General features: G+C 45.3%; 1 protein-coding gene across 3 annotated transcripts in view; it reads right to left on the minus strand.

The window, feature by feature from the left end:
• fbxl16 (F-box and leucine-rich repeat protein 16) overlaps positions 1-27,723 on the minus strand; it is a 173,861-nt gene that overhangs the window by 122,091 nt on the left and 24,047 nt on the right. For all 3 annotated transcript variants that reach the window (XM_078559058.1, XM_078559057.1, XM_078559059.1), the window contains exon 2: positions 9,659-10,378. In XM_078559058.1, coding sequence (XP_078415184.1) covers positions 9,659-10,366 — 708 coding nt within the window. In that variant the 5' untranslated portion in view covers positions 10,367-10,378. The remainder of the gene's footprint in view (positions 1-9,658; positions 10,379-27,723) is intronic.

A 27,723-nucleotide genomic window follows, 5' to 3' on the forward strand; every position in this document is an offset into this window, starting at 1 on the left:
TAACATTATTCCGCATTCAAGCCACTTGGACTCGATTTGACCATGTACCTTTTTTTGACACTCTGTCAACAAAGCTCACTTGTGCGGATAGAAATAGCACATTTTTGCAGTTTAATTGGATGGTGTTAATTTACTGGAAGGTTTTGCCGTTTTAAAACATGCAAGTGAAACCAGGAGTCATGTGCTAGTCAAATATGTCACTGTTAGTTCAAGATATTCTCATTTGTACATGAAATTATTGTTTGTGGTGTTTGTGAGGTTCAAGTCTTTTGGATGTTGCTGGATAAGGGGCCCAGAACCAGGAGAATCACCAGGGCCCACGATTTATCTCCAAGGCCCTGTGTAGGGCTGGAGGAGAATACAGAAATGGGAAGAGGCCTGGCCCTGTAAGGATTTGAACACATGGATGAGAATTTTAAAATTGAAGTACTGTTTAGCTGGGAGCCAGTGTATGTCAGTGAGCACAGGGGTGATGGTTGAATGGGGTTTGGTGTGAGTTAAGACACAGGCAGTAGAGTTTTGGATGACCTCAAGTTTACAGAGGTTAGAATGTGGGAGACTGGTCAGGGGTGCATTGGAATGGTCAAGTCTGAAGGTAACGAAGTAAGGATGAGGGTTTTAGCAGCAGAAGAGCTGAGGCAGGGATGAAGGTTGACAGTGTTACGGAGGTGGAAATAGGCAGTCTTAGTGATGGAGTTGATATGTGTTTGGAAGCTCATCTCGAGGTGAAATACCCCTGGATTATACCTTCACTCTACCTTTTCATCTTTCAATCATCCACGAACAGTGTCACACAACATGGACAAAAATACATTAAAGCTAAAGCAAGTGTCTACCACATAACAAGAAATAGGAAATCACTTTGTTAATTCCACAATATACCATCACACTTGTGCTGGCTGACTTACATTGGCTCCTTCCTCACTTTTAAAATTCCATGTTTACAAATACCTCCATGGCCTTCCCCCTCCCTATCTCTGAACCCTTCTCTAGCACTACAACCATCAAGGTCTTTATGTTCCTCCAATTCTGGCCTCTTGCACATCTCTGATTGTCTTTGCTCCATCATTGGTGGTGATGCACAGGCGTCAAGTCCTGGAATCTCGTCCCTAAACATCTTTGCCTCTTGACCCCTCTCTCCTCCTTTAACATGCTCCTTAAAACCTACCTCTTTGATCAAGCTTTGGGTGGGTTACATATCCTAATATCTCTGTGGCTTGGTGTCAAATTTTGCTTAATAATCACTTATGCTTGCCTTGGGACATGTTATTATGTTGTTGGTGGTGGTGTTGTCTATACATACCCACATATATAAGCTGATAGACCAGCATGAATCATGAACCCACATGGGTGAGTCTGTATATCAGAATCAGTCACATACCCTGCAGGTGAGCTTGCATCACTGTTAAAACCCGTATGGATGAACTTGTGTACCAGTAACAATCATAGAAGCAGGCTGGTCAGTCACAATACCAGTGTCAATCTCATATCAAACTAGTGAGCTGTTATCCCAATTACTGCCCCTGTCTGGAGTTTGTACTGGTATGCTCTTGTTCAAACATTTCCCTTAACTGGCTAGCCTAGGTGAAAGGTCAAAGCTCATACTGCAGAAAATCACAAAGGTTCAAAATATAAAGTAGAAGATAAGGTAAATCAGACACTAATTATTAGGTTTACCATGGTTATCGGTGCAAGATTTTTTGCATCACTGGCATAAAATAAAATTGTGATCTATGGATCTCTTTTCATGACCACAGAATAAAACTTTGAGGAAAACGTTTTATATTCCTGCCCCAATCAGGCCATTGTTTTGGCTAACATATCAATACTGCCTAATTGGGGTTCAGATAATGCACCTTATACTGTCACAGCACAGGGCCATAGGGCTAGTATGTCCAGGGACAGGACTTCCCGGTCAGCAAGCGGGGGGGCGGGACCCGCATGCCAACTCGTAAATTGACGCGGGATGACGGCGGGCGGAACTCCCGATGCCACCCCGCCTCATTTCAATTCCCAGGTCGGCGGGGGCGCAACCGAATCAGCTGTGCGCCCGCCGACCTGTCAACGGCCGATTGAGGCCATTTAAAAAGTAATGGCAGCAGTTAATGGACCTGCCCATCCAACCTTAAGGTGGGCTTCAGAGAAAGCATAAAACCTCATCCATGGGCGGGAATGAGGTTTCATGTAGGTTTTTAAAGATGTAATAAAAGTTTAACCAAAAGTGATGGACATGTCCCAACTGATGTGACAGTGTCACATGAGGGGACATGTCAGGGAAATTTTATTTTTCTATTTTTAACATTTTTGAATTTGGCGCTGATCTCCCTGAGGCAGCACTTAGCCTCAGGGAGATGGGTGTGCTCTTTTGTACGCATGTGCGAAAGAGCGCACTCTCGCACTCTCAGCTTAGGGAATCCCCCCCCTCCCCCGCCCGCAAAGCGCTTCCTGGCGGAATTGGCCTGCGCACGTAAAATGGCAGCGTACCCCCGATCGGGGGCTCCGATTGGAGGCGCGCCTGCATGCGCCCGCTCCTGAACTTCCCCCCTGATGGGGGGAAGATTCTACCCCAGGTCTCAAAGATATTTCAAAACTTAAGATTTGATTCAAACATATTCCACATTTCATTGCCAAATGGAGATGCCATAAAGACCACAATGTAATTAATCAGTGTTATAAATCACACATAACAGTATTCACATCAGGGCTCCAGTGCATTCTCTGTGCATGTTTTGTAATAAATCACTCAAGCCTCATGTTATATAATGTTCCCCTACATACAATAGTAAGCACTGTATGTGGGGAGGGGTGCACAAAAAGTTCATACCCTACATGAAGATGGGGACATATAGTGTTCAGGTCTGAACATGAAGGGGCCACACAGAGATTTTGTAGCATACATGAAATTAATTAATACTTGTAGATTTTCTTTGAAGATATTCACAGCTATTTTGTTTAATCATTAGTCATTTGGTATTAACAGGTTTCCTCTCATTTTCTTCACAGCAGTTGACCCTCCCAAGCTGGCACCCCAAGTAGGTGAATGGTTCATCATTGTGCTGTGTATTATTATCTCTATATATTTACATTTCACATAATATTTAGCATGGGTGCGAGAAAGCAATGAGGTCGTAATTTAATTTGACTCAGGAGATAGTCATTAGCCTTAAAACCAAAATTTGAGTAGTTAACTGAAATCATTTGAACTACAAGATTAAGCTAAAATAAACCTGTACTTACTGGCAATAATGCATTGTTCAATGGAATTTCTATCATAGTCTAAATAAAATGGAAACCATAGTAATGACAGTCTATGGTGATGATGAAATGATAATCGTTTAAGACTGAAAGACTATAATTGCTGCAATGTAAAGCTGTCACATGATTCACTAGGGCATAGATGAATGATTATAAGCTAGTGTTCTCTTTAAAAAGGGTAAAATAATGTTTCGAATTGCAAACCTGAACCAAAAACAGAAACTATGAAAATCTAGAACTTGCCCGTCAGCATTTGAGAAAGTGAAGAAAGGTTAATATTTTAGGTATAGATTCTGTGTGAATAATCTGGAGCAGGAATATTCACCTGTACTTCTCTTTGAAGATGTTGGTTGACCTATTGTGTTTTCCCAGCATTTTTAGTTTCAAACTGTCTTTGACGGGGTTCAACAATACTCAAGGATTTTATGTACACCATCTTAAACTCCAAGATTGAATGGTAGCTTTCAATTCACCAGGAGCTGGTTGTCGCCGGTAGTAATACAATAGATACACAGTGGGGAATTCTTTTCCAATTACTTTGCTTGCCGTTGCAGTGTCATATATCCATTTCCATTTCAAAGTACCGTGGGGAGAACAAATTCTTCTGTGCCCTTCAAGTAACAAAATCATAAATGCGTTCTTTATATAAACAGGTTTAAGATTTCTTTGCACATGGTGCAAAGAGGAAATCTTACCCAGTGCGAGGTAGGATACAAATGAATATTGATTTTACAACTGGACCTGGAGGATGTCAGATTTGTAACGTAGGACCTGATGAGATAGTGCATTAATAATGGACTGCAGTGGATCAAGAAAGCAGATCACCTTCTCAAGGGCAATTAGCAATGGGCAATAAATGCTAACCTAGTTAGCAGTGCCCACATCCAATGAATGAATTAAAAAAAGTAAAAATAAAGTAGGGCTTGAAGGAATGCTAGATTTGTGCCATTGGGGCCAACAAATATTGGATTTGTAACCTAGGACCTGTTGGAATATTCAATTTCTAATTCATGATCTGAAGCATATATGAACCTGAGAGTCCTGAAAGCTGTAGGAATCGCAAAGTCCTGAAGGATGTAGAGGCCTAAAGACCCTTGAATTTGAGGAATGGGGCCTGCGGGAATGTTGGATGCACGGACTAGCCCCTTGCATCCATACATAGTAAAAAAACAGGGAAAGTTCACTGCAGCTGCGATATTATAGAGTCTGAAACAAACCGATGGAAAGTCACCTGTTGGTCTCAAATAAGACAACATTGTACTGGGCAGAAGCTGATTTACAAACACACCTGAACATTAAAATTCAGAGAAAGTAATGAAATCACAAATTCAGAGTAGAAGATAATTACAGAAAGAACGAAAACAAAATAGACATCCCTAGTAAGAAATTAAAATGGGACAATACTAAAATACCAGTCATTAATGATTCTAACTCAATGATCACAAAATATATTTTAAAGTGCTTTTTAAATTGTTTTTGATTTGCATCGAACTTAATAGATCGGGAAAGAAGGTTTTATCATCAGAAGTGTTCCTTTCCCAGCTGTTGATATAAAACACAGTTTACATTTAATGTGCGATTTAGCAGTTACTGAAAACCAACTAAACAGTTGTTCAATGAGTATTTTTATCTTTTGCAGTTTGATCAGTTTTGTTCACTTATGTGTGCTTTTGTAAGAATTTGAAGTAGCTCCATGTCATAACATAAGCAGAAATTTTTGGGGAAAAAAATTGCAAGGTGCTCATTTAACTCTACCCCTCAGCGAGTCAGGCTGGGTGTGTGGTTAAAATCACAGATATCCACTTACAGCCCCAGACCCGATGCGAACTTCCCGTCATGATCTTTGTGATGCCCCTGACTCAGGTCAGAAGCTAGAAACTGTTGGGTGCCAATCAATATTTTCAAATGGGGTCCCATGATATCTTCAGGGATCCTGGTGCTACTTTCTGCCCTTCTCAGGACTGGAAGAAGAATTTAAAGGGGTACTCACTTGAAGTCATTCGGATTATTAGTATTGTTGTGCTTTTCTGATTAGTAGAAAGGATGTCAGAGCTTTGATTTCTTTGCCATACTCACTCTGACTAAGTCGATTTCGCTCCCTTATTCTGGATGGAGGGGCAATTGGATGAAGAACAGCATTAGTTTAGCCTGGTAGAAAACAATAGGTGTGGTGGGCTGCTTGTAGGACCTTACCTAGCCCACAGGGTCTTTTGGCTAAAAGTCACTTTAATACGCATCTCAGAGCAGCAGTAAGTACACCAGGACCTGCAGCCTGCTGGATCAAGGACTCATCTTTTGTCGGTGGCTCTGAAAGTAGCTTCACACCTTGTATTTTTTCACCTCAGCCTCCTTCCAGGCTTTTATTAGCAACATCACCCATATCTCCCAGTCTGCAGTGTACAGCTGCATTAAGCAGGTCACCAACTCCTCTTAACCGGAGGCAATCAGTACATTATTTTCCAATGGACATTAACAGCAGAACGGGGGTGCTCTGGGGTTTGCTATAGTGACTGGCTTCCCTTGGGTACTGGCATCATTGACCATTCATGTGGCTATCAGAATATCAGAGAGCAAACCAAGGGCTTTTCTGCACAGAATCACAGAATTTTAAAGGCACAGAAGGAGGTCATTCTGCCCATCATGTCTGCACCGGCTCTCCAAATGAGCACTATGACCTAGTGCCATTGCCCTGTCTTTTCCCCATACCCCTGCACATTGTTTCTATTCAAATAATCATCTAATGCCCTCTTGAATGCCTTGATTGAACCTGCCTCCACCACACTTCCAGGCGGTACATTCCAGACCCGAACTATCACGAAAGACTATCATTGCATTCCCTTCATTACAATGGTGATCACAAGTCAAATAATAATTAATTGGTTATGAAAGTGTTATGGGAATTCCTGAGATTGTGAAAAGCACTATAGAAAACTAAGACTTTTCTTTTTTCTTTTGTCTGATCACCGCTAAAGGATAATACAAGTATGCTGGCTGGCATAATGCCTTTATCCTGAGACACTTATCTATTCCCCCACTATTCTACCCCTCCAGGAGTATCAAAGGGACACAAGATACCCCTTCCACACCTGGTGCCTCTCCAGAACTCCACCATATCTGAGCATCTCAGGCGTAATACCTGGGACCACCAGGAACATCCTTGAACACAGGACTGGCACCTGAAGATTCCAGTTCCTATATCTGCCCGAGGACTCCTTGAGTTATGCCACAAAGTGGGTTGTATCAAAGTGGAATGCTTCACTCTGCACAACATGGCAATGCAATGAGGATTGTTGGAGGAGTACAGAAACAGCAAGAGGCCTCATCCAATCCAATGAGGAACAATTGGGTGAGGGAGAATCTGAAAGAGAGGCAGCAGAACATCTGGCAGCTAGAGAGGCTTGGGAGCAGCTGATCTTCTATGTTTTTGTTGACCTGCTCAACCCCCTTATCTGAAAGGTGGCAAAAAAAAACCTCTGCATTATCAATTCTTCTTAACCTTTTCAACTACTTGCTTCATTCTGTTTGAAAGAACTGTCAAACCATTCTGCCCAGCTATACAACAGTGCCATACTGACCATGCAAACTAACTAGCTGGAATGAAAAACTACACCAATCTCCCAAATGTAAAAAAGTGTTGAATTTATTTACAAACAGGAGATTGAACTCACATCTATTGACACGGAAGTCCTCAGCCTATAGTGCTTTTCTTAACAGAAAATTTCCTCTCTCTGCACTCCATACTATAATGACTTCATCAGAGCTGGTGCAGAGTTGCTGTTGTTCAGTTGTGGGCCTTTGAGATGCTCATGGTCATTGATTCCCGGCTGCTTGAGCCCAAGAGGGCATGACTGCAGTTGGCAGCACTTTGACTTCTGCCAGAACAGCCTGGCCCAGCTGGCTTTCTGGTACCGTATTGGATATTGATTGAGGCGGAGGCGAGGGTTCAAACACGCTGACATCCTGAGAGGGAGCAACATGTCCCATTCCCCTTACCCCACTGTTTCTCCCATGGGGATGGGCCCATCACCGCTACTTATCTGCAGGAGGGAAAAGTACAGAAGATGAATGATCTCTCGACCCCTGGCCACTTTTTCACCAATGTCTCCAAGATGGGTGTCTGACTCTGCAAGACAAATGCCTATCTATCCAAGGTGGAGCACGGACTTGACTCCACAATCTACAAGGCTGTCACTTGAGTTTCCACGGAAGCTGCAAAACATGCAAACATGGACTCATGCTGTGAGGGCATGGATGCAGCCTCTCTGGAGATGGCCATACTATTCTAGTTAGATTGCAGTCTTGTTGCCATTTGAGATGGCAACACTCAGGTCAGAAACAGAGTCCTCCACAAGTTCAGCCGTGGAGGTGAAACTCCTTGGCTGGACCTTCAGAATCTCGTACAACCTTTCAAATAAGGCAAGCAGACTACTTTTCAATGCAGAACCAGGAGAGGACCTCACAATTCAGCAGGGTGTCTCTTGGACTGTTCCTGCCACTAGAACCCATTTCTGTGCATTAGTGCTAGATGCATCACCACATGCAGACCACCCTAACTCACTCTCTAACCTAGTCAGAGTGCCAATCTCTGTGTTGCTGCTTAGGTGGGATGGAGTGCATGATGGTGACTGCTTAGAAAGATTCTCCTCCTCCGAGGTTGCATCTTTGTGGGTCCTGGCTGTTGAAGAGGACCTGGAGGAAAGAGAAAAGGGACAATATTTAGGGTGGCATTGGGAGGCCACACAGTTGCAGAAGACATGCACATTCACAATGTAAATTAATGTGTTGAAGCTGGTTCAATATGCATGTCTCCAGGGCTTAGTGAAGGAGGTACAGGTAATTATCAGAGACTCTGTTCAGTGAAATATGCCTATTGCACACAGCTCTGCCAGACCCACAGATTTCCATAGGTTGCTGCTCCAGGATCATGAAGTCACTGGACCTCCCCCCAGTCTTGCTCCCAAAACCATTTTTCCTGCAGAGAGAGAGAGAGAGAGTGTGGGAGAGATAATGAGTGATCAATAAAAAGGAGAATGGAGAGATACAGGGCTGTGCAGAGACATAAGAGGTAAACAGGATGAGGTGGTGTTGAATGGGCTGCAAGTTTGCAGAGTGTGAAGTAAGGAAGAAATCATGATTGAAGTTGGTGATTGTCCGAGGCCTAGACAATAAGTGGGGAAGGCTGTTGTGAAGGTTGGTGTGAAGGAAGCAAGGAAGAAGTGAGTGTGTGTATGCATACAATGAGAGATTGTGTTGGTCTGTGACCCTGTGCTGGGCGGTGAAGAATGTGACACAGGGCAGGAAATTATTGATGATGTGAGGAGAGGTGTGTAAAGGACTGCTGCCATGTGTTGTGGAGAGAGCGTAGGTAAATGAAAAGTAGTACTCACTCTTGCTACTCCTGTAGGTCAGTGATATGCTTCCTCCACTGTATCCAGGTTCTGGGAATGACAATCTTGGAGCTCGTGACCACTGAAATCCCTCTCCATGCTTTATGGATACAGTATTTGACAACTGTCCCGGTATTGCTGGGGGACTCTCTCTTCCACACGCAAGTCCACGGAGGCTTCTGAGGACCTGGGTCTGTGACTCAGTGCAAAGAAGGATCTTTTTCCAGCACCTTGGAAATGAAAGCAGTCACAAGGGAAGCAACCTCTCTTTACGAGGCTCATTCCTGCTTTAAATAGACATCTGGCTGATCCGTGGGAAATTTCTCCCCGGAAGTGATGTGTTTCTGGTCAGACAGTTCAGTGGGAAGCCTGCCAGTCAGATTATAATGAAGCCTCAGAGTTAAAATATCCTGGATCTGTTTTCGGCTGCAGGTCACTCACCCAAATCCTGGAATTAAAATCAGGACCTAAAAATATTGTTGTAATGTATGCCCTGAGCACTTATCTGCAGCAAAGTCCATGTTAGCACCTTCAGTGCTTGTTTCATGCTGGGATAGTTCTGTTGTTTAAAAGTTAATTTCCAAACTGCTCCTGAGTAGAGGGCAGCTCAGGATAATCAATTTTAAACTAAACATACTGCAAACAGAAAAAAATGTTTCAACCACGAGTAAAGTTTTAGTGTCTTTATTTATTGTGTGTATCTTTCCGGAATGTGCTTTTCACCCTCCCCCCACTCTACACCCACCCCTACCCCACCCTCCCCCTGCCACTGCAAAACAAGTCATGACCAAATGGATAATGTGCCAATATTCAAGGAGGTGGAAACCTGGAGATTGCCTTTGATGAGTAGTTACTGTCTATTTTCAGGATAATGATTTATATGACTCACTCCATATTTCGCCCATGGGAGGCTAAACTAAAGGAAATGAGGATCTTAGTCCAGATTTGTGAGATTGCAGGGGGAAAGATTACCAGAGTATCAGGGGTCAATAATAATAGGAATATTGCCATCTCACCTCAAGTCCTGCATCAGTGATGGTCGATCTTTTCAGGCTCACAGACCTCACACCTTTCTTGGACAGAGGGTAGTTATCTATAAACTCGCAAATGTCCAGATCAGAGACTCCAATCAGGCAGAAAGAATCAAAGCCACGGATGGCAAATCCTTGCAGATTGACAAACTCCTTTTCTCCATTGAGAAGGATATTATACAGCTCCTTTGCATGAAGAATGGGCGTTACGCCTTCCCAGAACTTGACCTGATACAAGACCTTTCTCCATACTTTACACACCTGTGCCAAAACACATCTCTCACAAGAGGAAAAGTACCAGAAGAGTCGATTGATGATCTTCTCATCCAATATAGGCAATTGTCCTTCCATTGAAGAGATCGATAGTTTTCTTTTGGACCCTGATGGCTGGCATGTACTTGGCAAGGTCTTGTTAGAGTTTGGTTCCACCAGTGGAATAGTGTCAGTCACTCCGCACAGAGATGAGGAAGGCACGTGCGCTGCCTGTGCTAATGAAGCCAGCTCACTGTGGTTAGGTAGAGGTGGTGGTAGCACTGTTGGAATAGAAGAGGACTGGCACAGTCGGTTTTTAGCGGCAGGGGTTCCTTTGGTGATACTTGCTGATCCTAATCCATTGGACTGGGCTGGAATCTTGACTAGTCCGTTCCTAGGCATGCAGGGAGGCTTGATGTCACTGGAGCTATGTGTAGACATTTCTCAAATTCACTGCAGGCAAACCAAAATCAGAGGTCAATACACTAGAAATGATTATCAAAATACATAGAAATATTAAGAAGCTACAGCACAGAAACAGTCTATTCAGCTCGAGCAGTCTATGTTAGTGTTTACCCCCATGTGAGCAACTCACAATTACCCACCATGTTCCCATATTCATTCAAATCTTTTTATTTCTTCCATCTATTTGATGTAATATTTAATCTTGACCGGGTTTTTGTCTTGCCCGTTAACTTTGGAAGTGAATTTGCAGCCTCACAACTCCCTGTGCAAAGGAGTTTTTCCCTGCTCTCTGTCTCAAATGCTCTAAACTTACTCCTTTATCCATGGCCTTTCATTCTTGACCCCTCAACTGCTAGAAACAAGAACTATTGTGAGTCTTCTATCTACCCTGTCCCATACTTTCATCATTTAAATATTGTATCACCCTGGAACCTGCGTTGTTCTAACAAAAAAGACCCAATTTCTCAAATGAAAACGGAAAGTATTGGAAAAACTCAGCAGGTCTGGCAGCATCTGTGGAGCGAGAAACAGAGTTAATATTTTGTGTCCAATGGTTACTTTTCTTCAGGACGAAGAGCACCAATTTCTCAAGCCATCTTTTATGTTTGCATTTCTTCATACCAAGCAGCATCCCAGTGAATCAGCATGGTACTCTCCATGGTACTCTACATCAAAATTCTTCTTATAGTATGGGGCACAATTGCACATACAATATGAGGTCTTCATTACCTCATTGCTATGCATCTTGAGATAAAACATAGAATTCCATTAACTTTTGTTAACTGATTTATCAGCATGGACTATTGCATTCCTTGACTCCTAATAGAGTTAGGCTGAATTTTAATGATTGGGCCTGCTCACAGTGGGGGAGGTCAGCAGCAGGTCAGGAACCCAAGCGGATTTTGCCGTGGTTCTCCAATGGATCTACAGCATTAGCATCCTGATTCCTGGCTTCTCAACCAATTGAAGCTGAGTGTGTGATTGTAACCCACAACCTGAGGGGTGACAGAATGAATCCATTCTGCAAAAGAGAGAGAGAGAGCGAGAGAGACAGCAACTTTACTGATAGATTCTCAATGTGGGAAGTTTCTTTGAGGCATCCCTGGAGTCATGAGAAATATTGTTCCCATCAGATGAGAGGAGGAGACCAGCCTCTGAAGCCAAGCAGGCATGGCTGCAAGTGACTGAGGAGGTGACCAGCAAGAGTGTATTCCCTCGTTCATGGATACAGTGCCACAAGAGGTTCAATGACCTCATTAAGGCAGGAAAGGTAAGTGGCGTTCCCCATTCAAATGCCAACCCCTTCACTCTGAAGTCCCCAGCCTTCTCCTGCACAGTGCTCCTCAAACCAACACACCTTGCAGCTCCACTCATTCCTCTCTTTTGAGGCACCTCCCAGCTGACCAGATTGACACTCACCTTCATCCTTTTGTCATCTCACACCCAGCCCTCACAATCACCCTCCACAAATGTTGTCCTTCCATCCACTCCACACATTCCATTCCTCACACTCATAAATCTTTCTCTTTCGCAGAAGACAGCACAGATTACCAGGGAGAGGGAGAGATCAGGTGGGGTATGGTCGTCGATTCATTTTGCTGTGACAGCTGGAGAGGATGATCAGCAGAGTGGAGAATACATAGTGATGGAGATACGGAGGTTTCCCAGATACCTGGTTACAGAATTGGCAAAGGATCCTCCGAGCTCTGCTTAGCTGAGCCTTGGCCATTGATGTTACTGATGAAGAAGACTATTCTGGAGCGGCAACAGAAAACATGTAAGGTTCTGTAAGTCTTTCCAGAAGCAGTGTGCACAACTGGAAAGAGTTTGGAGGAGTCCATCTCTACGTGAGCCTCATGATGTCTCAGATCTTTGCACTGAAGTCCACCTCCATGGAAAAAGAGGTCATCTGTATGGAGCAACTGAGTGTATGCTGTCTTTCACCAATGGTGTTCACACTAAGTCTGCCACTTTGAGTAGGATGGGGAAAGCTTCACATTGGCTGTTCAGAGCCTTACTCAAATGCAGCAAAGTGCTCTCCAGCTTGTGCTATTAGGGAAGTGTAGGTGGGCCATGAGATGGAAGATGGAGAAAGGGCACATAGAAGTGGGACTCTGCTGAAAGTACTTCCACTCCTCTCCCCTTGCAACCCCCGCCCCACAGTCAGGGCTCAGTCAGGGCTTCACATGTTACCTCCTGCCCCAATGACTGAGTCTGCCTCTGCACAGGTGCAGGCGGGGCAGTATTTGTTGGGATCTTCAGAGGATCCAAACCCTCGAGGATCTCAACCCAAACATTTCAGCTCTCAGAGCAGGGGAACAAACAGTCTTCCCTGAGCACTGCTGAAGAGGTAGCACCCCCTAGGAGTAATAGGAATGGGAAGAGAAAGATTTTGTAGTTTCACAGGGGAAATCACATAGATGTTTTTGAAAGTGTGTTTATTTGTCACTTTTTATTGTCAATATTTCTTCACCATAAAGTATATTTTGTGTCCCCATTGTTCAGTCAGCTCTGTAGTTGCCTCTCACCTCCAAAGTGGCCATCAGCCTCAAGAAAAGAGGAAGGGTGTCAGTGGGATAGCTGGATTATTGACTATGGGGATGCTTTGTGTTAGAGGGGGGCAGAGTTGTCCAATGGGTTCAGCATGTGTGTACCATCTGGCTGCAGAGCCATGGATTAGCTGAATTATACCTGTAAGAAGCTTTCCCAAGCAACCCTGGCAGTGAGTTGAGGGGCTGCAGGAACCCTGGCCACATCAGGCTTCCCCTCCTCCTGTTCCTCCTCCTCCCCTTCTGAAGATGCAGTGTGTCCCTCACTTTACTTCTCTCGCTGGCCATCCCTCTCTGTAGCTCTATGTTATGCAAGGTGCAGGGTATCATTATCATTCTGGACATTCTTGCTGCTGCATACTGAAGCTCCAGATCAGTCCGGGTACCTAAATCGCATCTTCAGCATCCCAACTGCCATCTCAATGAGTGTCCTTGTGCTCATGTGGTTTCACTTCTATCTTACCTGTAAATCAGTGGTAGGGCTCATCAGCTATAAGCTTAAAGGGTGGTCCTTATTTCCAAGAGGCCACCAGCTGACTCTGCATGGAGGCGTGAAGATCTGGGGAAGACTTGACTAGCGCAGTATTAAAGGCATCATGGTAGCTTCTTGGCTATCTTGCACAGACACGCTTGATAATCTTCATGGTTGCATATAAACAACAACAACATATACTTTTATTTATTTATTTTATTATTTTTATTTTTATTTATATTTATTCTAGTTAAACATGACTGGAGTGGAATCCCTTCTAATTGACAAATGTTGCCGATTAATCTAAGGGTCTTGATTGCCACATGGGTGCAACCTGTGACTCTATTGTACCTGTTGAAATTCAGCCAGAGCACCAAATCTGAGAGCTCTCTATGTCTGAACTCGTCCACTCAGGCAGGCCTGGCAAATATGGCATCGGTCACCTGGGAGATGCACTAGTGCACAGCAGATTGTGTAATGTTGCCAGTAGATCCCTCAAAGGTGTTGGAGCCAAGAAATTCAGTCTGTTGTGGCCTTGGCTGCCACTGGCAATGCATGCCCACCTGGTCCACTTGGCAGGAGGTCTTGCCCCAGGAGGTTGCAGATGTCATGAATGACCTGCTGCGGAAGTCTGAGTGTCCTGAGGCACTGGTCACAGCCAGAGAGCTGCTCCACCATCCCTGTGTTGAGTATATCACCTCTTGAGAGGTGGAGCTCTGTGCTTATCATCTCTGTTCCAGGGAGCAGATGGTAGCTGAGGAGAAGGCTGCTGCTGCTGCTTCTGGTGGCGTTGCTGGTGCTGCATCTCTCTTTCCTCATCAAAGCTGCACGAGCTGCTCCAATGCGACTGTGAAAGCTGACAACTGGGAAGTGCAGATCAAGGGCACAAAAGTCTAAGGTAGCAGAAATGGTTTCCAAAGTGCCTGAAGGCACCTCCAAAACAGTGAAAGCACACTCTGAGTAAAATTGCCTTTCGCTAGACAAAGAAACACTTTTAGATCTCAATACTTAAAAGTTCTCCACAATGTCAATTGGTCAGCTCTGTCAATCCCTGCTATCTACTCAACTTGTTAAACCCAGAAAGTTTCAGAGGGCACAGCAAACCTGTGCACTGGTATAGTTAAAGTCAGAATCCACGGTCAAAAACGCAGTCAATTGTCTTTTTGCAGGTGTTTCCCACTCACTTAGCAATGCACAGGAGTTAAATGCAGAAGTCAGAGTGAGTGCCCATTAGCTCCATAGCCTTTGCCTCAAAGGGGGTGAAGGTTTAAAGGCAGACATGCCCACTCTGGTGGCCTGCCTTTGGCGTGAATAGTGTGCCAATTTGTCTTGCAAGAAAATAAAGTAAATGAGGGCAAGGCTAGCAGTGAGGTATGTGCGCCTGTTGGCATGGGGGAGATGGAGTGATGTGCAGGTATGAAGCTGGTAAAATAGAGGAAGAGTTTTTGAGTTGCAGAGGCTAGTTATTGGTGTTAAGGACATCGTAACCATAGTGCAGGATCTAGAGTTAGAGTCACCCATAAACCGAGCATGAAAACTTAGCTGTGCAAGTGTTGCTTTAAGAGCGTGAAGAGTGTTTTGGTGCCCAAGGTAAGGCAGGGAAGAAAAGGAAAGAGTGCCTAGTGTATTACCTTGACAGCCCTGGTGAGATTGTTGAACTTTTTGTGGTATGGTCTGCAGTCCTGGGGCTGTTCTACTTCCCTCCAGGCAGCACTAGTTAGATCCCTGGCAGATTTGGTGGGTATTTATCCAGGAATATGTGTCTCATGCCATCAAGATCTTTGAAGAAGGCTGCACCGGTTAAGGTTTTGTGTTCTTCTACTGGACGGGGCTTGGACCTGCTGCTCTCTAGGCACAGGTGATGCTCTAGAGGTCATAATTCTGAACAAATATAATTTAAAAGTATTGTCTCGGTGGGAAGAGACAAGTGATCCAGTCTCTGAATACCGGGTTGACATCCAGTGAGACCCCTGTGTCCAATGGGAGCTGAGAGTCCCCTCTCATTGTACCTCTGACATGAAAGAGGGAGGGTAAAACTGGACTTTTTTTTCATTCTTTCATGGGATGTGAACATCGCAGGCAAGGCCAGCATTTGTTGCCCATCCCAAATTGCCCTTGATTTGAAGCACTGCAGTCCATCTTGTGCAGGTAGACCCACAGTGATGTTAGGGAGAGAGTTCCAACCTAAGCGGGGTTGAAAAGTAGGTTACACTGCATTGGTGCACCGCCTGGTACACGTCCTGCCCCATATCATGTCCATGCTTCCATTGGCTTCAATAGGATTGAATATCAGGAATTTTGTATAATAGTGGAAACATACTTTTACTGATAAAAGAGACATGTTGTTAAAGCTTTCCATCTTGCTCTCCTCAGGACAGAATCACAAGAATACCAAATCTCAAAGGGAACACCAATTTGAGGGTGCTGATTGATCAGCAAGAGGATTGGTTGGCAAGTGGCCTCTACCAATCAGAGTCCACTTGCCAACCAATCCACTTGCCGATCAATCAGCACCCTCAAATTGGTGTTCCCTTTGAGATTTGGAATTCTTGTGATTCCGACCTGATGAGTGCCAGGTGAAAAGTTTTGACAGTATGTCTCGTTTTTCAAAAGTACTAATCTTCCTGTTTGTCATCCTTGCGCACGCCCAATTTCACCCTGCATAGCTCTGGCCTTGGAATACTGGTCTTAAATCCAGCAGGTTACTTACACTCAGTGGGAGTGAACTCACCATTATCACCACTCCTCACCCACCCACCCCTGCAACATCCCATTTGGCCAGTTCTGCTGGTGAGGAAGTGAGAGTCAGGCTAAGGACCTGTGCACATTAAAAGGTGAATTTGATACAGAAAAAAAACCCAGAAAACAGTCTCTCGAATGCAAAGGCAGTCGAGAAAATATGTTTCCTCATGTTCTATTACTTCTATTAGAAGAGAAAGAAAAGTGTTGCTTAGACAGCCAGTGAAGTGAAAAAGCCCAGTGCTGTTTTGTCTCTTACCTGTCGTTCTCTCCCCACCCTGCCCACTCCACCTCCTAGTCTGCTGCTGAAAAATTTAGTCCACTGTTCACACTTGATCTCCATGTTTTGTACCATTGACAACGCAAATATGAGCAGACCCAGGATATCCATGTGTAACACCCACTGCAGACACACATTTTGGGCAACAGAGGTATAATTCATTTTGAGGAAATTCTAGGCCGTAGGGACAACATGAATCCTGCAAAGCATTCTTTCACACTCACATGCTCAATTTTTAAGAGTTCAATGTTAAATTCAGGAATTCATAAAGAACATCTTGTTGCATAATGGTTTCCTGCCATTACAAAACTAGCTTAATTTGTAACTACGTATATTATTGTTATACACGATTCTGGTTTGGACACCTTTAAACATTTCTGTTTATTGCAAACCTGTCAAATCTCACTCATTCGCAAAACGGCTTGCTTATTTAGGTTTAGAAATATCACCCATTTCACATCACTCATACATTTAAACGGATTTGTATTCTGCCTCATGCTTTGTGATCTTAGATCTCACTGCAAATGTTGACAGCTTTTGAGAAGATTTACTGTCCAGTGGAATACACTGTAGGAGCTGAGCTAACAGACATCAAGGATATAGAGGTTGCAGCATTCCATGTTAATGACTGCATCCTCACTGATATTCATTTGGGCCCCAGTAGCTCTCAGTTCTCAGGTGATATCATTAGCAATGATTGTTTAAGCAATTTTGGTTTAAAAAAAAAGGATTAAGGCAAAAAAACACTCTGTGTAACTGTTCAAATGGTATCTTAATGACAACATACTCGCCTTTATACCTACATATCCTCAGCTCAGGCCAGGTGATTCATAGTTTGTTGCCAAGCCAGAGAGCTTTGACTGACTGTAATTATAGCATGGCTTCATTATAGATGCAATTTTACTGTTTCAGGGCCTCAATGGGATGAATTTCTAAAAAGCACACAGAATCAGGCACTGACAAGCTTTATCCATAAATTAAGATTGTGCAGTTGCCAAAAAAAGGATTCAGTTCAGGAATTAGAAACGGATTCAGCTTCAAAGGGATTAAACAATGCTCTTTCACATGCCTGGAACCAAACAACATCAGCGGTCGAAGGAGACTGCAAGGCCAGAAGTCCCAAATTCATTATACGGGGAAGGTGGCTGATGGGAACCAGTTTGCCAATTCTGCCCCCCATAGGTTTAATTTCCTCTTTTCCCCAAAAAGAAAAAATGTAAAAAAAAATGACAGCAAATACAGTTTGCACCAGATGTCGCTTGAAACGATGGACACGTGATGTGCCTGAGCCCAGGACTCTCATCCGTGTTTCAGACTGGCACAATGCTTACGAGGGTGAGGGGCTGGCGTGTCATTAGGAGCACAAACCCTCTGGCAGCGATGGTGTCTCTGCAGATGCAAAGAACACCTCAAGCACTATTTTCCCTTAACCAACAGTAAGGTACACCTCCAGGATACATGGCAGGCTTGACACCACCACTCACATATGTCATTTATTGATATGTGAGCCTCCGGCCTGCAGCATTTCTTTATGAACTGGTTTACCGATGAATAGATTGGTTTTAAATTTTGAAGTGCAAATCAGTGATACAAAGCCTATAGACCCAACACAAACAGTTATGGCCATTGTCTTTTCAGACTCCCTAGCCATGGCTGACCCTCAGGCTAAATAGATGAGATTGATGATTGAGGGTGGGGTGTTTTTAGTTAAAATAGATTGAAGGAGTTCTTGGATACCTTGCATACCAGTGAGTACTCTATATAATTATAAAAACTGTGCCCAACAACATCAACCAGTGCATTCCTAGCAGCTTTTTGTGTCAGCTGACACTCCTCCAGCCTTTTGAACAACTTTCTCTCCAACTCCTGCCAAGACTCTCAGTGCTGGCTTAAACACAGGAGACAGCCCAACCTGATACAGGGCAGAGGCCATTTAAAACTGCATCGGGAAGACAGGAGTGAGAGTCTATTATTTAAACTCCACGTGCTGAAGGAATTGAGCCACGCAGATGGATGGTACTGGCTGAAAGGCACAAACTTGCATTTATATACCGCCTTACTGAACATGTCAAAGTGCTTCATGACCAGGGAAGAATATAGTCACAGCATTCGGGCCCAGATTTGGTATGAGAAGAACATGCCTGACAGAGAGGCCTGAAGTCAGCCTGAAGGTGGGCCCCCTGCAAGGCTTCAACTATATATTTATCCACTTGCACTTTAATGTTGTGTCTCCCATCAGAAAAATGAATTTCAGGCCACCACCTAAATACCCAGCTTCATTCTTTTTTGGTTTGTTCATGGGATGTGGGTGTCGTTGACGAGGCCAACATTTATTGCTCATCCCTAATTGCCCTTGAGAAGGTGGTGATGAGCTGCCTTCTTGAACCATTGCAGTCTCTGTGGTGTAGGAACACCCATGGTGCTGTTAGGAATGGAGTTCCAGGATTTTGGCCCAGTGACAACGTAGGAACGGCGACATAGTTCTAGGTTAGGATGGCGTGTGACTTGGAGGGAAACTTGCAGGTGCAACTTCCCATGCATCTGCTTCCCTTGTCCTTCTAGGTGGTAGAGGTCAGGGGTTTGGAAGGTCCTGTCAAAGGTGCTTTGATGAGTTGCTGCAGTGCATCTTGTAGATGGTACACACTGCTGCTATTGTGCATCAATGGTGGAGGGAATGAATGTTTAACGTGGTGGATGGGATGCTAATCAAGCAAGCTGCTTTGTCCTGGATGGTGTTGAGCTTCTTGAGAGTTGTTGGAGTTTCACTCATCCAGGCAAGTGCAGAGTATTACAACACACTTTTGACTTGTGCCTTGTAGGTGGTGGACAGGCTTTGGGGAATCAGGAGGTGAGTTACTCGCCGCAGGATTCCCAACGTCTGAGCTGCTCTTATAGCCACAGTATTTATATGGTTAGCCCAGTTCAGTTTCTAGTCAATGGTAACTCCCAGGATATTGATTGCGGGAGATTCAGTGATGGTAATGCCTTTGAATGTCAAGGGGAGATCGTGAGATTCTCTGTTGTTGGCACTTGCGTGGTATGAATGTAACTTACCACTTATAAGCCCAAGTTTAAATGTTGTCCAGGTCTTGCTGCATACGGACATGGACTGCTTCAGTATCTGAGGGTGTCACAAATGGTGCTGAACACCGTGCAATCATCAATATTCCGCAGAACACATGGGGAATATCCATGTGAAGACATATTAATCAGAGACAATGAAGGTTAAATAATGACATCGCATGACAGATTAAATGAATCCCATTCTCATCCCCCACCCCATCCCAATTCTCGATTTGCCTTCGACACACCTTCAGTTTCCCACGTATATGATTCATTGAAGATCATTGACATCACATATCACTGTCTCAGTCTGACTAACTCTCAGAAACTCTCCAGGTCAGAAAAAATTGGAAGCATATATGGAAGCAATTGGACATTTTTTACTAAGGTGGCATTGACAAGTAGTGTTGTTGCTTATATGATAAGCAATTTTTAAAAAAAATGTTTTTGAAGGGTAAATTCAATCTCCAAAAATTAATTTAATACCCAAACTTTCCTCCAATATTCTGACGACTACAGGCGAGAAGTATTTAGGATGCGGAAGAGAATAGTTTTTCCCATTATTCCATTCAACATAAGGACTTGCATTTGCACAGAATCTTTAACATTAAAAAGCTCTTCACCAAAGCATAAAGAAAAATGAGCCAGAGGACAGATTAGGCAGAATGGCCAATTTCCCCATCAACACTAGGAAGAGGTATTCGCAGAAATAAAAACAGAAAATGCTGGAAATAACTCAACAGGTCCGGCAGCATCTGTGGAGAGGGAAATAGGGAGGGTGGATTTTACAGGGGGACAGATCACATACCACCACCCCCCCCAAACTGACCTAAAAGTCAGTCGACACTTCACCAACACAAAATCCTGCTGGCCCACTGTGATAGTACGCCAAGGGAGTGGCCTTAAATAGCCAAGGGACTTATGACAGCACCAAATGACGGTAGTGGCCATGGCTGGGACTACAACGGGTCCTCAAGAAGAAGTGAAGATGGATACCGGACTTCAGATAAGTCCAGGGATCCAGGCTACAAGACTGCAGCAAGGAAGGGGGTTTGGGGGCGTGAGAGGGGTGAGGGTTGTGTTAGAGAGGCTAGGAGGGAGGCAAAAAGGGGGGGGGTACCATCTTGGAGGTGGTGCCCCTGATGGGCACAGGGATCCCCTAAAATAAGTACACCCCTTCCTGCCCAAAAGCAGCCCACACAGTCAAAGCTGCTGCTCAGCTGCTCACCTTCTTTCTGCCTTCCTTCACAGGCCAAAAAATTGTAGCGGAGGACAATTAACTTTAGGCTGGGTTCAGGTTAATAATCTCTTTCCTCTTTCTCATAATATAGAATCACAGAAAGCTTATAGCACAGAAGAAGGCCATTCAGCCCACTCTCCACAGGAGCAATTTAGCTAATCTCATTCCCCAATCCTCCCCCAATAGCCCTGCAAATCTTTCCCTTCAGGTGCTTATCCAGTTCCCTTTGGAAAGCTATGATTGAATCTGCCTCCACTGCCTTTTCAGAGAGTTTATCCCAGATTCAAGCCACTTGTTGCATAAAAATAAAGTTTTTCCTCATGTCGCCTTTGATTCTTTTGCCAATCATATGAAATCTGTGTCCTCTTGACCCCTTCCACCAATGGGGACAGTTTCTCTTGATCTACTTTGTCTAGACCACTAATGATTTTGAGCATCTCTAACAAATCTCCTCCCAACCTTCTCTGCTTTACGGAGAACATCCCCAACTTCTTCAATCTATGCTCAGAAGTGAAGTCCCTCATCCCTGGAACCATTTTCATAATGTTTTGCTACATCCTGTATAATGCTTTCATGTTTTTCCTAAAGTGCAGTGCACAGAATTGGGGAATTGAGGAAGATTTCCTGTGGTCGGCATCTAGCAACAATATAAAAAAAGATTTTTTATATTCACTACTGCTAACAACGTAACAAACAAATTCTAATATATATTTTTATGATTTCACTCGTAATGGTGAACATAGGATATCTTCCTGCTCTGCTTACAATGTTGTTAGGTGGAATCATATCGCAATAAATGAGACCATTCAGCCCATCATGCCTGTGCCAGCTCTTTTAAAGAGCTATCCAATTAGTCATTTTCTCCCCATAGCTCTGCAAATCTTTCCAATGTATTTGATTATATGACAATACTATTGATTAAAAAAGAACAGTAGTTGTAATACTGTCCCCTGGGAGACATGTCCGTCCCTCCATGCTGAAAAATAACCATTCACCACTCTTCTGTTTTCTGTTTCTTAGCCAATTTCGTACCAATGAGCTTCCACTTTGCTATTGCGTGGCACTTTATCAAAGTCCATATACACTTCATCAGCTTTCTCCGTTACTTCATTGAGGAACTCAGTCAAGCTTTTCCAGACACAATTTGCGTTTAACAAGTTGCACTTAGCAACCAGACAAAATCATCCCCAAAGATGCTTCAACCTGAACCTCAGCAGAGCAATGTGATATTTCTATTCTTTGTGGCTCCTCAGAGGGATATTACCAATTGGTGCTACCTGGGATTGGATCGAGATTGTTCAATCTATTTACCTGAATTTGTTTAAAACAGTTGGCAGAGACAGAGAGGAGACTCCCATTGATTTGGGTTGTATTCAGACTGAGGTCCCAGCAGCAGAAGGACAGAGTTCTATGAAGATGCAATGATAAAAATAAATATGTGGTAAAACCTCGATAAAGCCAAAGTATTCTATATATTAAACTGGATCTATTCAGAGCTTAAGAGTTTGTTTTATGAAAGAAAAAGGGCTAATCTCCATGATTTTGTCATAAATATTGTTCTCAAACTGAGCCTGTTTCAGTCCTAGTGCCAGTGACTTCTGGCACATTTAGCATCAATTGTGTTGCAGGGTATAGGGGAGGTGATGGCATAGTGATATTGTTGCTGGACTAGTAATACAGAGACCCAGGGTAATGCTCTGGGGACCCCGGTTTGAATCCCGCCATGGCAGATGGTGGTATTTAAATTCAATAAAAACCTGGAATTAAAACAATAAATTAAAATGTCTAATGATGACCATGAAACCATTGCTGATTGTTGTAAAATCCACCCGGTTTACTAATATCCTTTAGGGAAGGAAATCTGCTGTCCTTACCTGGTCTGGTCTACATGTGACTCCACACCCACAGCAATGTGGTTCACTCTTAAATGCTCCCTGAACAAGGGCAATTAGGGATAGGCAATAAATGCTGACCCAGCCAGTGACACCCACGTCCAATGAATTAAAAAAAAAGATTTTTAAAAAAAATAAATTACCTGTTTCAGCCTGGATTATGGCTGCATAGAGATATGGAGGTGTGAAGCCATGAAGAAATTTAAACACAAGGGTAAGAATTTTAAACTTTAGACATTGGGGATCTGGGATCTAATGTCAGTCAGCCAGCATAGGGGTAATGAGTGAAAAAAATTGGTGCAGGATATGATACGGGCAGCAAAGATTTGTATGAGCTGAAGTTTGCAACAAAAACAAGCATTTAACACACTTGGATATCTACTGTATATTTATATGTATATATATATATATATAAAACATAATGCCAGTCATCATTGCTTTATACATAACACAATGCCAGTCATCTCTTGTCTTATACATAATAGTACCATTGTTGTGCATAGTTATGCTTCTGTGGTCAGATATCATTTGAACATAACTTGAATGCAAAGCCTTCCCAGTCATGTAGACAACGTAGTTACAATGGGGAGCCCAGATACCCGCATAATACCATCATTGGCACTTCGCACTGAAGGGAAACCTGTCATCCACTGAAAGCTCTGCATTCTGTCCAGCTGATGCCTCCCTGCCACGGGGCAAGTGATGAAGGTGCAGCCACTTACAAATGCAAGCCTGACGGTTGTGTCACCAGCTTGGTTCCAGTGTGCACTATCGGCAGATGTCCCCTTAGATGCATGTGATAGCATGAAGTCCACAAAAGTTAATGTAGCCTTCAGTTTTATGGGAAAAGCTCCCAGTTCCAGCTATTGTCTGCAGATCTTCCAGCAGCAGATGGTACATCTCTATGACGGTCTGTCCGGTAAAGTAAAAGTGGCCAAGACAGGCCTCCTTTGTCATAGAGTCATAAAATCGCAAAGCACAGAAGGAGGCCATTTTGCCCAATGCGCCTGTGCTGGGCCTTTGAAAGAGTTATCCAATCAGGCCCACTCCCCTGCTTTTTCCCCATAGCCTGGCATTTTCTTTTACTTTTCAGGCACATACCCAATTCCCTTTCTCAAATTATTGTTAAATCTGCTTCCATTGGCGGAATCATCCCAGATTTGCATTAAGTGCGGTAGCGAGCAGGAAAAAATGGACGTTTTACCCGTCAGCCGCAATGGCAGCTTTTCACGCCGATTCGTCCCATTCCTGCCTCATTAATTATGCATTCCCGGGAAACACGCCAGGTCGCTGCTGGGGTGTCCTCTCATTTGCCTGCGCCGCCATCACCTCAGGTCTTCAGTAAACTGGGCATCAGATTTAAAGGATGGGAAGTTTCTGCGAACTGATGGCTGCCAAAGGGAGGAAACATGCTGCCCCTAGATATAGCAATGTCTCCCTCAATCACCTACTGGGTGCAGTGGAGGCCTGCTGCAATGTCCTCTACCCGACTCTGGGCAGAGACCAACAAGCAAGGTCACCAATCCAGCATGGGAGGCAGTGGCAGTGGTGTCAGCACCAATGCCCTGCAAAAGAGGACAGCCACCCAGTGCAGGAAGAGGGTGAATGGTCTCATCCCTTCCACCAGGATAAGTCACGCTTCTCATCACTCTCAGCTCACACACTCACAAACCCATCACAGATCCACAGGGATCTCACACCTCAAGGGACAACATACTAACTCTCACACACACCCTCACATCTCCGTCAGGCTCATATCCTCTGGAGCTCGCATCTTCATCCCGTCCATGGCTCCACTCACCACACTAACGTTCCACGCAGTGCCATGCGTCCTGCTCGCATTCCCTCCATCTGTTTTCGTGCAGGAGAAGCTGGCTCACAACAGCAAGAAGAGGTCCCAGACCGGAGATGGCGTGTTCCACATTGGACCCCTCACTCACTTTGAGGAGTATGCCATCGCGCTGACTGGTGAGGACGTGGACCGTGCTTGCAATGATGGTGAGGTTGGTGGCAAACACCCATGTGAGGATCCCACATCATCCCTCTCTGAAGGCAACTGTGAGTGCTCTCTCTCCTGCTTTTGACTCTGCTGCCAAGCAGTAATTACCTATACTTTGGTTCACATGGAGTTCTCCCAAGTGACCGACACCCTCAGCCAGCCAATCTATCAGCTTCATCCAGGTCAGCACCTCCAGCCAAGAGGACAACTCCTCCATTGAAGAGCTGGAAATAAGCAGCCTGGAAGACCCATCACAGCGCTTACCCACACCCTCCACCAGTGCAGAGAGACACACCTCAGTGGGAACTAGATCTAGAGCAGGCTCGGGTTCACAATCTGGTGGTCACCGCATGGTAACGTGTCCATAGCAGGAGGAGGCAGGTTCAGCCAAGCTCCTCAGCACTCGGAGAACTCTTGGGGAAGAGGTATCTGTGACGTCCGAGTCAGATGATGAACATCTGGACTCGGCCTTCCAACTCATCGTGGAGAGTCGGCAGAAGGTGAGGAAATATCACATGGAGCTATTGGAAGCCCTCAACAGAATGGCATGAGAGTCAGAGGAGTGCGTCCGCCTGCTCTCTGATAAAGTGCTGCCCACATGTACACGTATGGAGGTCTCCATGGGAAGCATGGCGGACGCCATGGAGACTGTGGTCCAGCAGAATGCGGAGAGGTGCACAGATCTGCACTCCATTGCGGTAGCCATGGGTGAGTTCCTACAGTGGCCACGCAAGAGGGAAACAGGGCACCTCGACGTCCCCCCCAGGTGCTCCTTCTCCTCAAGGATTCAGGCCGGGGCCCTCAGGTACCTGAAGGGAGGAGGAGTAAGCAGCTGGACACCCCTGGGTCATCCACTCAGGGATCTCAGGGGCTGTTTGCTCCCTCTGAATCCCCTTTTGCCTGTGAGCCCCTCAACCTTGTCCCCTGTCACCGCAGAGGGAGCAGCCGGCCCACAGGAGGACAGACAAAGCAAACCGGGGCTTCCAGAGGACCCACATCAAAGGCATCAGAGGCAACAGGGCCAACCATTGCACAGGCTGTCTGCACCCCTCCTGCAGATGTCAGGGCAGCACCTAGAAGAAGTGGTTGGCCTAGAAAAGTTAAGAATTTCTGGTCACAAGTGGGTGAACACATTTTGTCACTTTATAATCTGAAAGTATATACCCTTTCACTGAGTAATGTGTAATGGTGTCTTTCAGCTTCATTTACAGGCTTCGCAAGTCCTCCCCCTGCATCGCCCTCACACAATAACAGTTCAGCTGCACGCAGCCGGCTCACGAGTGATTCTGGAGGGAGAATTGTGTGTAACAGGCCTTTCGGAGCCTTGTGCAAGCATTGTCTCACACACACAGAGCCTTCCTCCATCACACTTATCTCAACGTCCCGAGCATTTTCGATGCTGCTAGTTGGGGTCTCTTTCAGTTGTCCATCTGAGCTGACCTGTATCCCCACCCACCCACTGACTGCACTCCCATGCAGCGCCTGTGCCCACCCAACACGAGGGCCCTCTCACTTTCAATTTCAGAAGCATGGTAGCTGTTAAGTATGTTGTTGGCTCCCCCGTCTTTTCCCCTCACCCAGTCACTCATGTCCTTTCCCCCATCACTGTTGGCCCAACTGGCATCACCTTCCACCTCCCCGCCGTCACCTGCCAACCAGAACCCTTTTCTTTCCAGGATGTCCAGGTGAATGTCCACGTTCCCTATCTTCTCAAGAATCCCACCCCCATCCACATTGACCTCCCCGACTTCTTCCTCCCCACCCCCAGGGTCCGTGTCTGCCTCTGAGTTCCGACCAACCACTCTCACCGTCCCTTCTACCGCTATCGTCACACCCTCACCCTCCTACCCTACCGGCTCACTCTGCCCTCTCTCATTCCCACCATTCCTCCTACAATGCCCACCCTCATTTCGGTCCCCAGGAGGCAGTCATCGACTCCAAAGACCCCTCCCTTACACGTTCACCTGGACATCACCCCCATCTTACTCTTTCCTTCACCCTTACTCCTTCCTCCACCCTTACTCCTTCCTCCACCATTACTCCCTCATTCCCCTCCCCCTGACTCCTTTCTCCACCTGGACTCCTTCCCCCCTCCAAACTACCTCCTCTCCCCGGACTCCTTCCCCCCTCCGAACTCTTTCCTCCCCCTGGAGTCCGTCCTCCCCTTGGACTCCTGTCGCCCTCTGAGCTCCTTCCTTCCTCTGAAGCCCTGCCCCCCTCCGAATTCCTTCCCACCTCCGAACTCCTTCCCTTACCCTTCCTAACCCCTTACACATATCTCCTCATCTGCGTCATTCTCCCCCTTACACCCTCCTCTCCCCGTACTCCCTCCCTCCAACTTCAACTCCACCCGACACCATGGTACCCCACTCCCAACCTCACCCCTTGACACCATCGTTGCCCTCCTCCCAACCTCAGCCCCCCGCCCCCCCAAGTACACCTTCCTCTCCCAGTCAAACCTACACCTTCCTCTCCACCCGCTCAATGATCATCCATAGCAGATCATGGCCAAGATACTGACGTCCTGAAGCAGATCCCAGGCATCAATGGTGACCTTCCACCTCCCGTGAGCTGCTTTGTGGTGGAGCCATGTCCATATAAATCCGCCCAGCATGTGATGCATGTGTTCCTCCAGGGTCCGGTAGCTGTAGGGCTCCAACATCTTCTGCTCTTCGGATATCTGCAATGTGAGCAAGGCCCTAATGGTTAAGTCCCGACTGCTGCACATCGTACTTGTCAAGAGGTGTTTTAGGCTGCATGTTTTCCCCCGCTGTGTCCGGATGGTCCAACGTGGCGGAATGATTCTGGCGAACAGGGCTTATAATTATATGCAGATGTATTAAAATGATGTTCCCGACCTGTGGCAGTGGGAAAGGCTAGCCTGCCATTGATGGGTGGAGCGGATGATCACAAACTGGTTTCATGACACCGTAAAACCGATTTTTTAGCCTTCCCGTGATATGGTCTGCTCACGCCCGCCATGGCGCCCGACCCCAACAGGGACAGAAAATTCTGGCCCATGTCTAAGTGTGTATGAAAAGGCCAATAAATCTGGGTCCCAGAATGCTGGTGGCTGCCTTTGTTAGCCGTTCAGTCTCA

This window comes from Cetorhinus maximus, chromosome 15 (genome assembly GCF_964194155.1).
Source record: "Cetorhinus maximus chromosome 15, sCetMax3.hap1.1, whole genome shotgun sequence".
Taxonomy (NCBI): domain Eukaryota; kingdom Metazoa; phylum Chordata; class Chondrichthyes; order Lamniformes; family Cetorhinidae; genus Cetorhinus; species Cetorhinus maximus.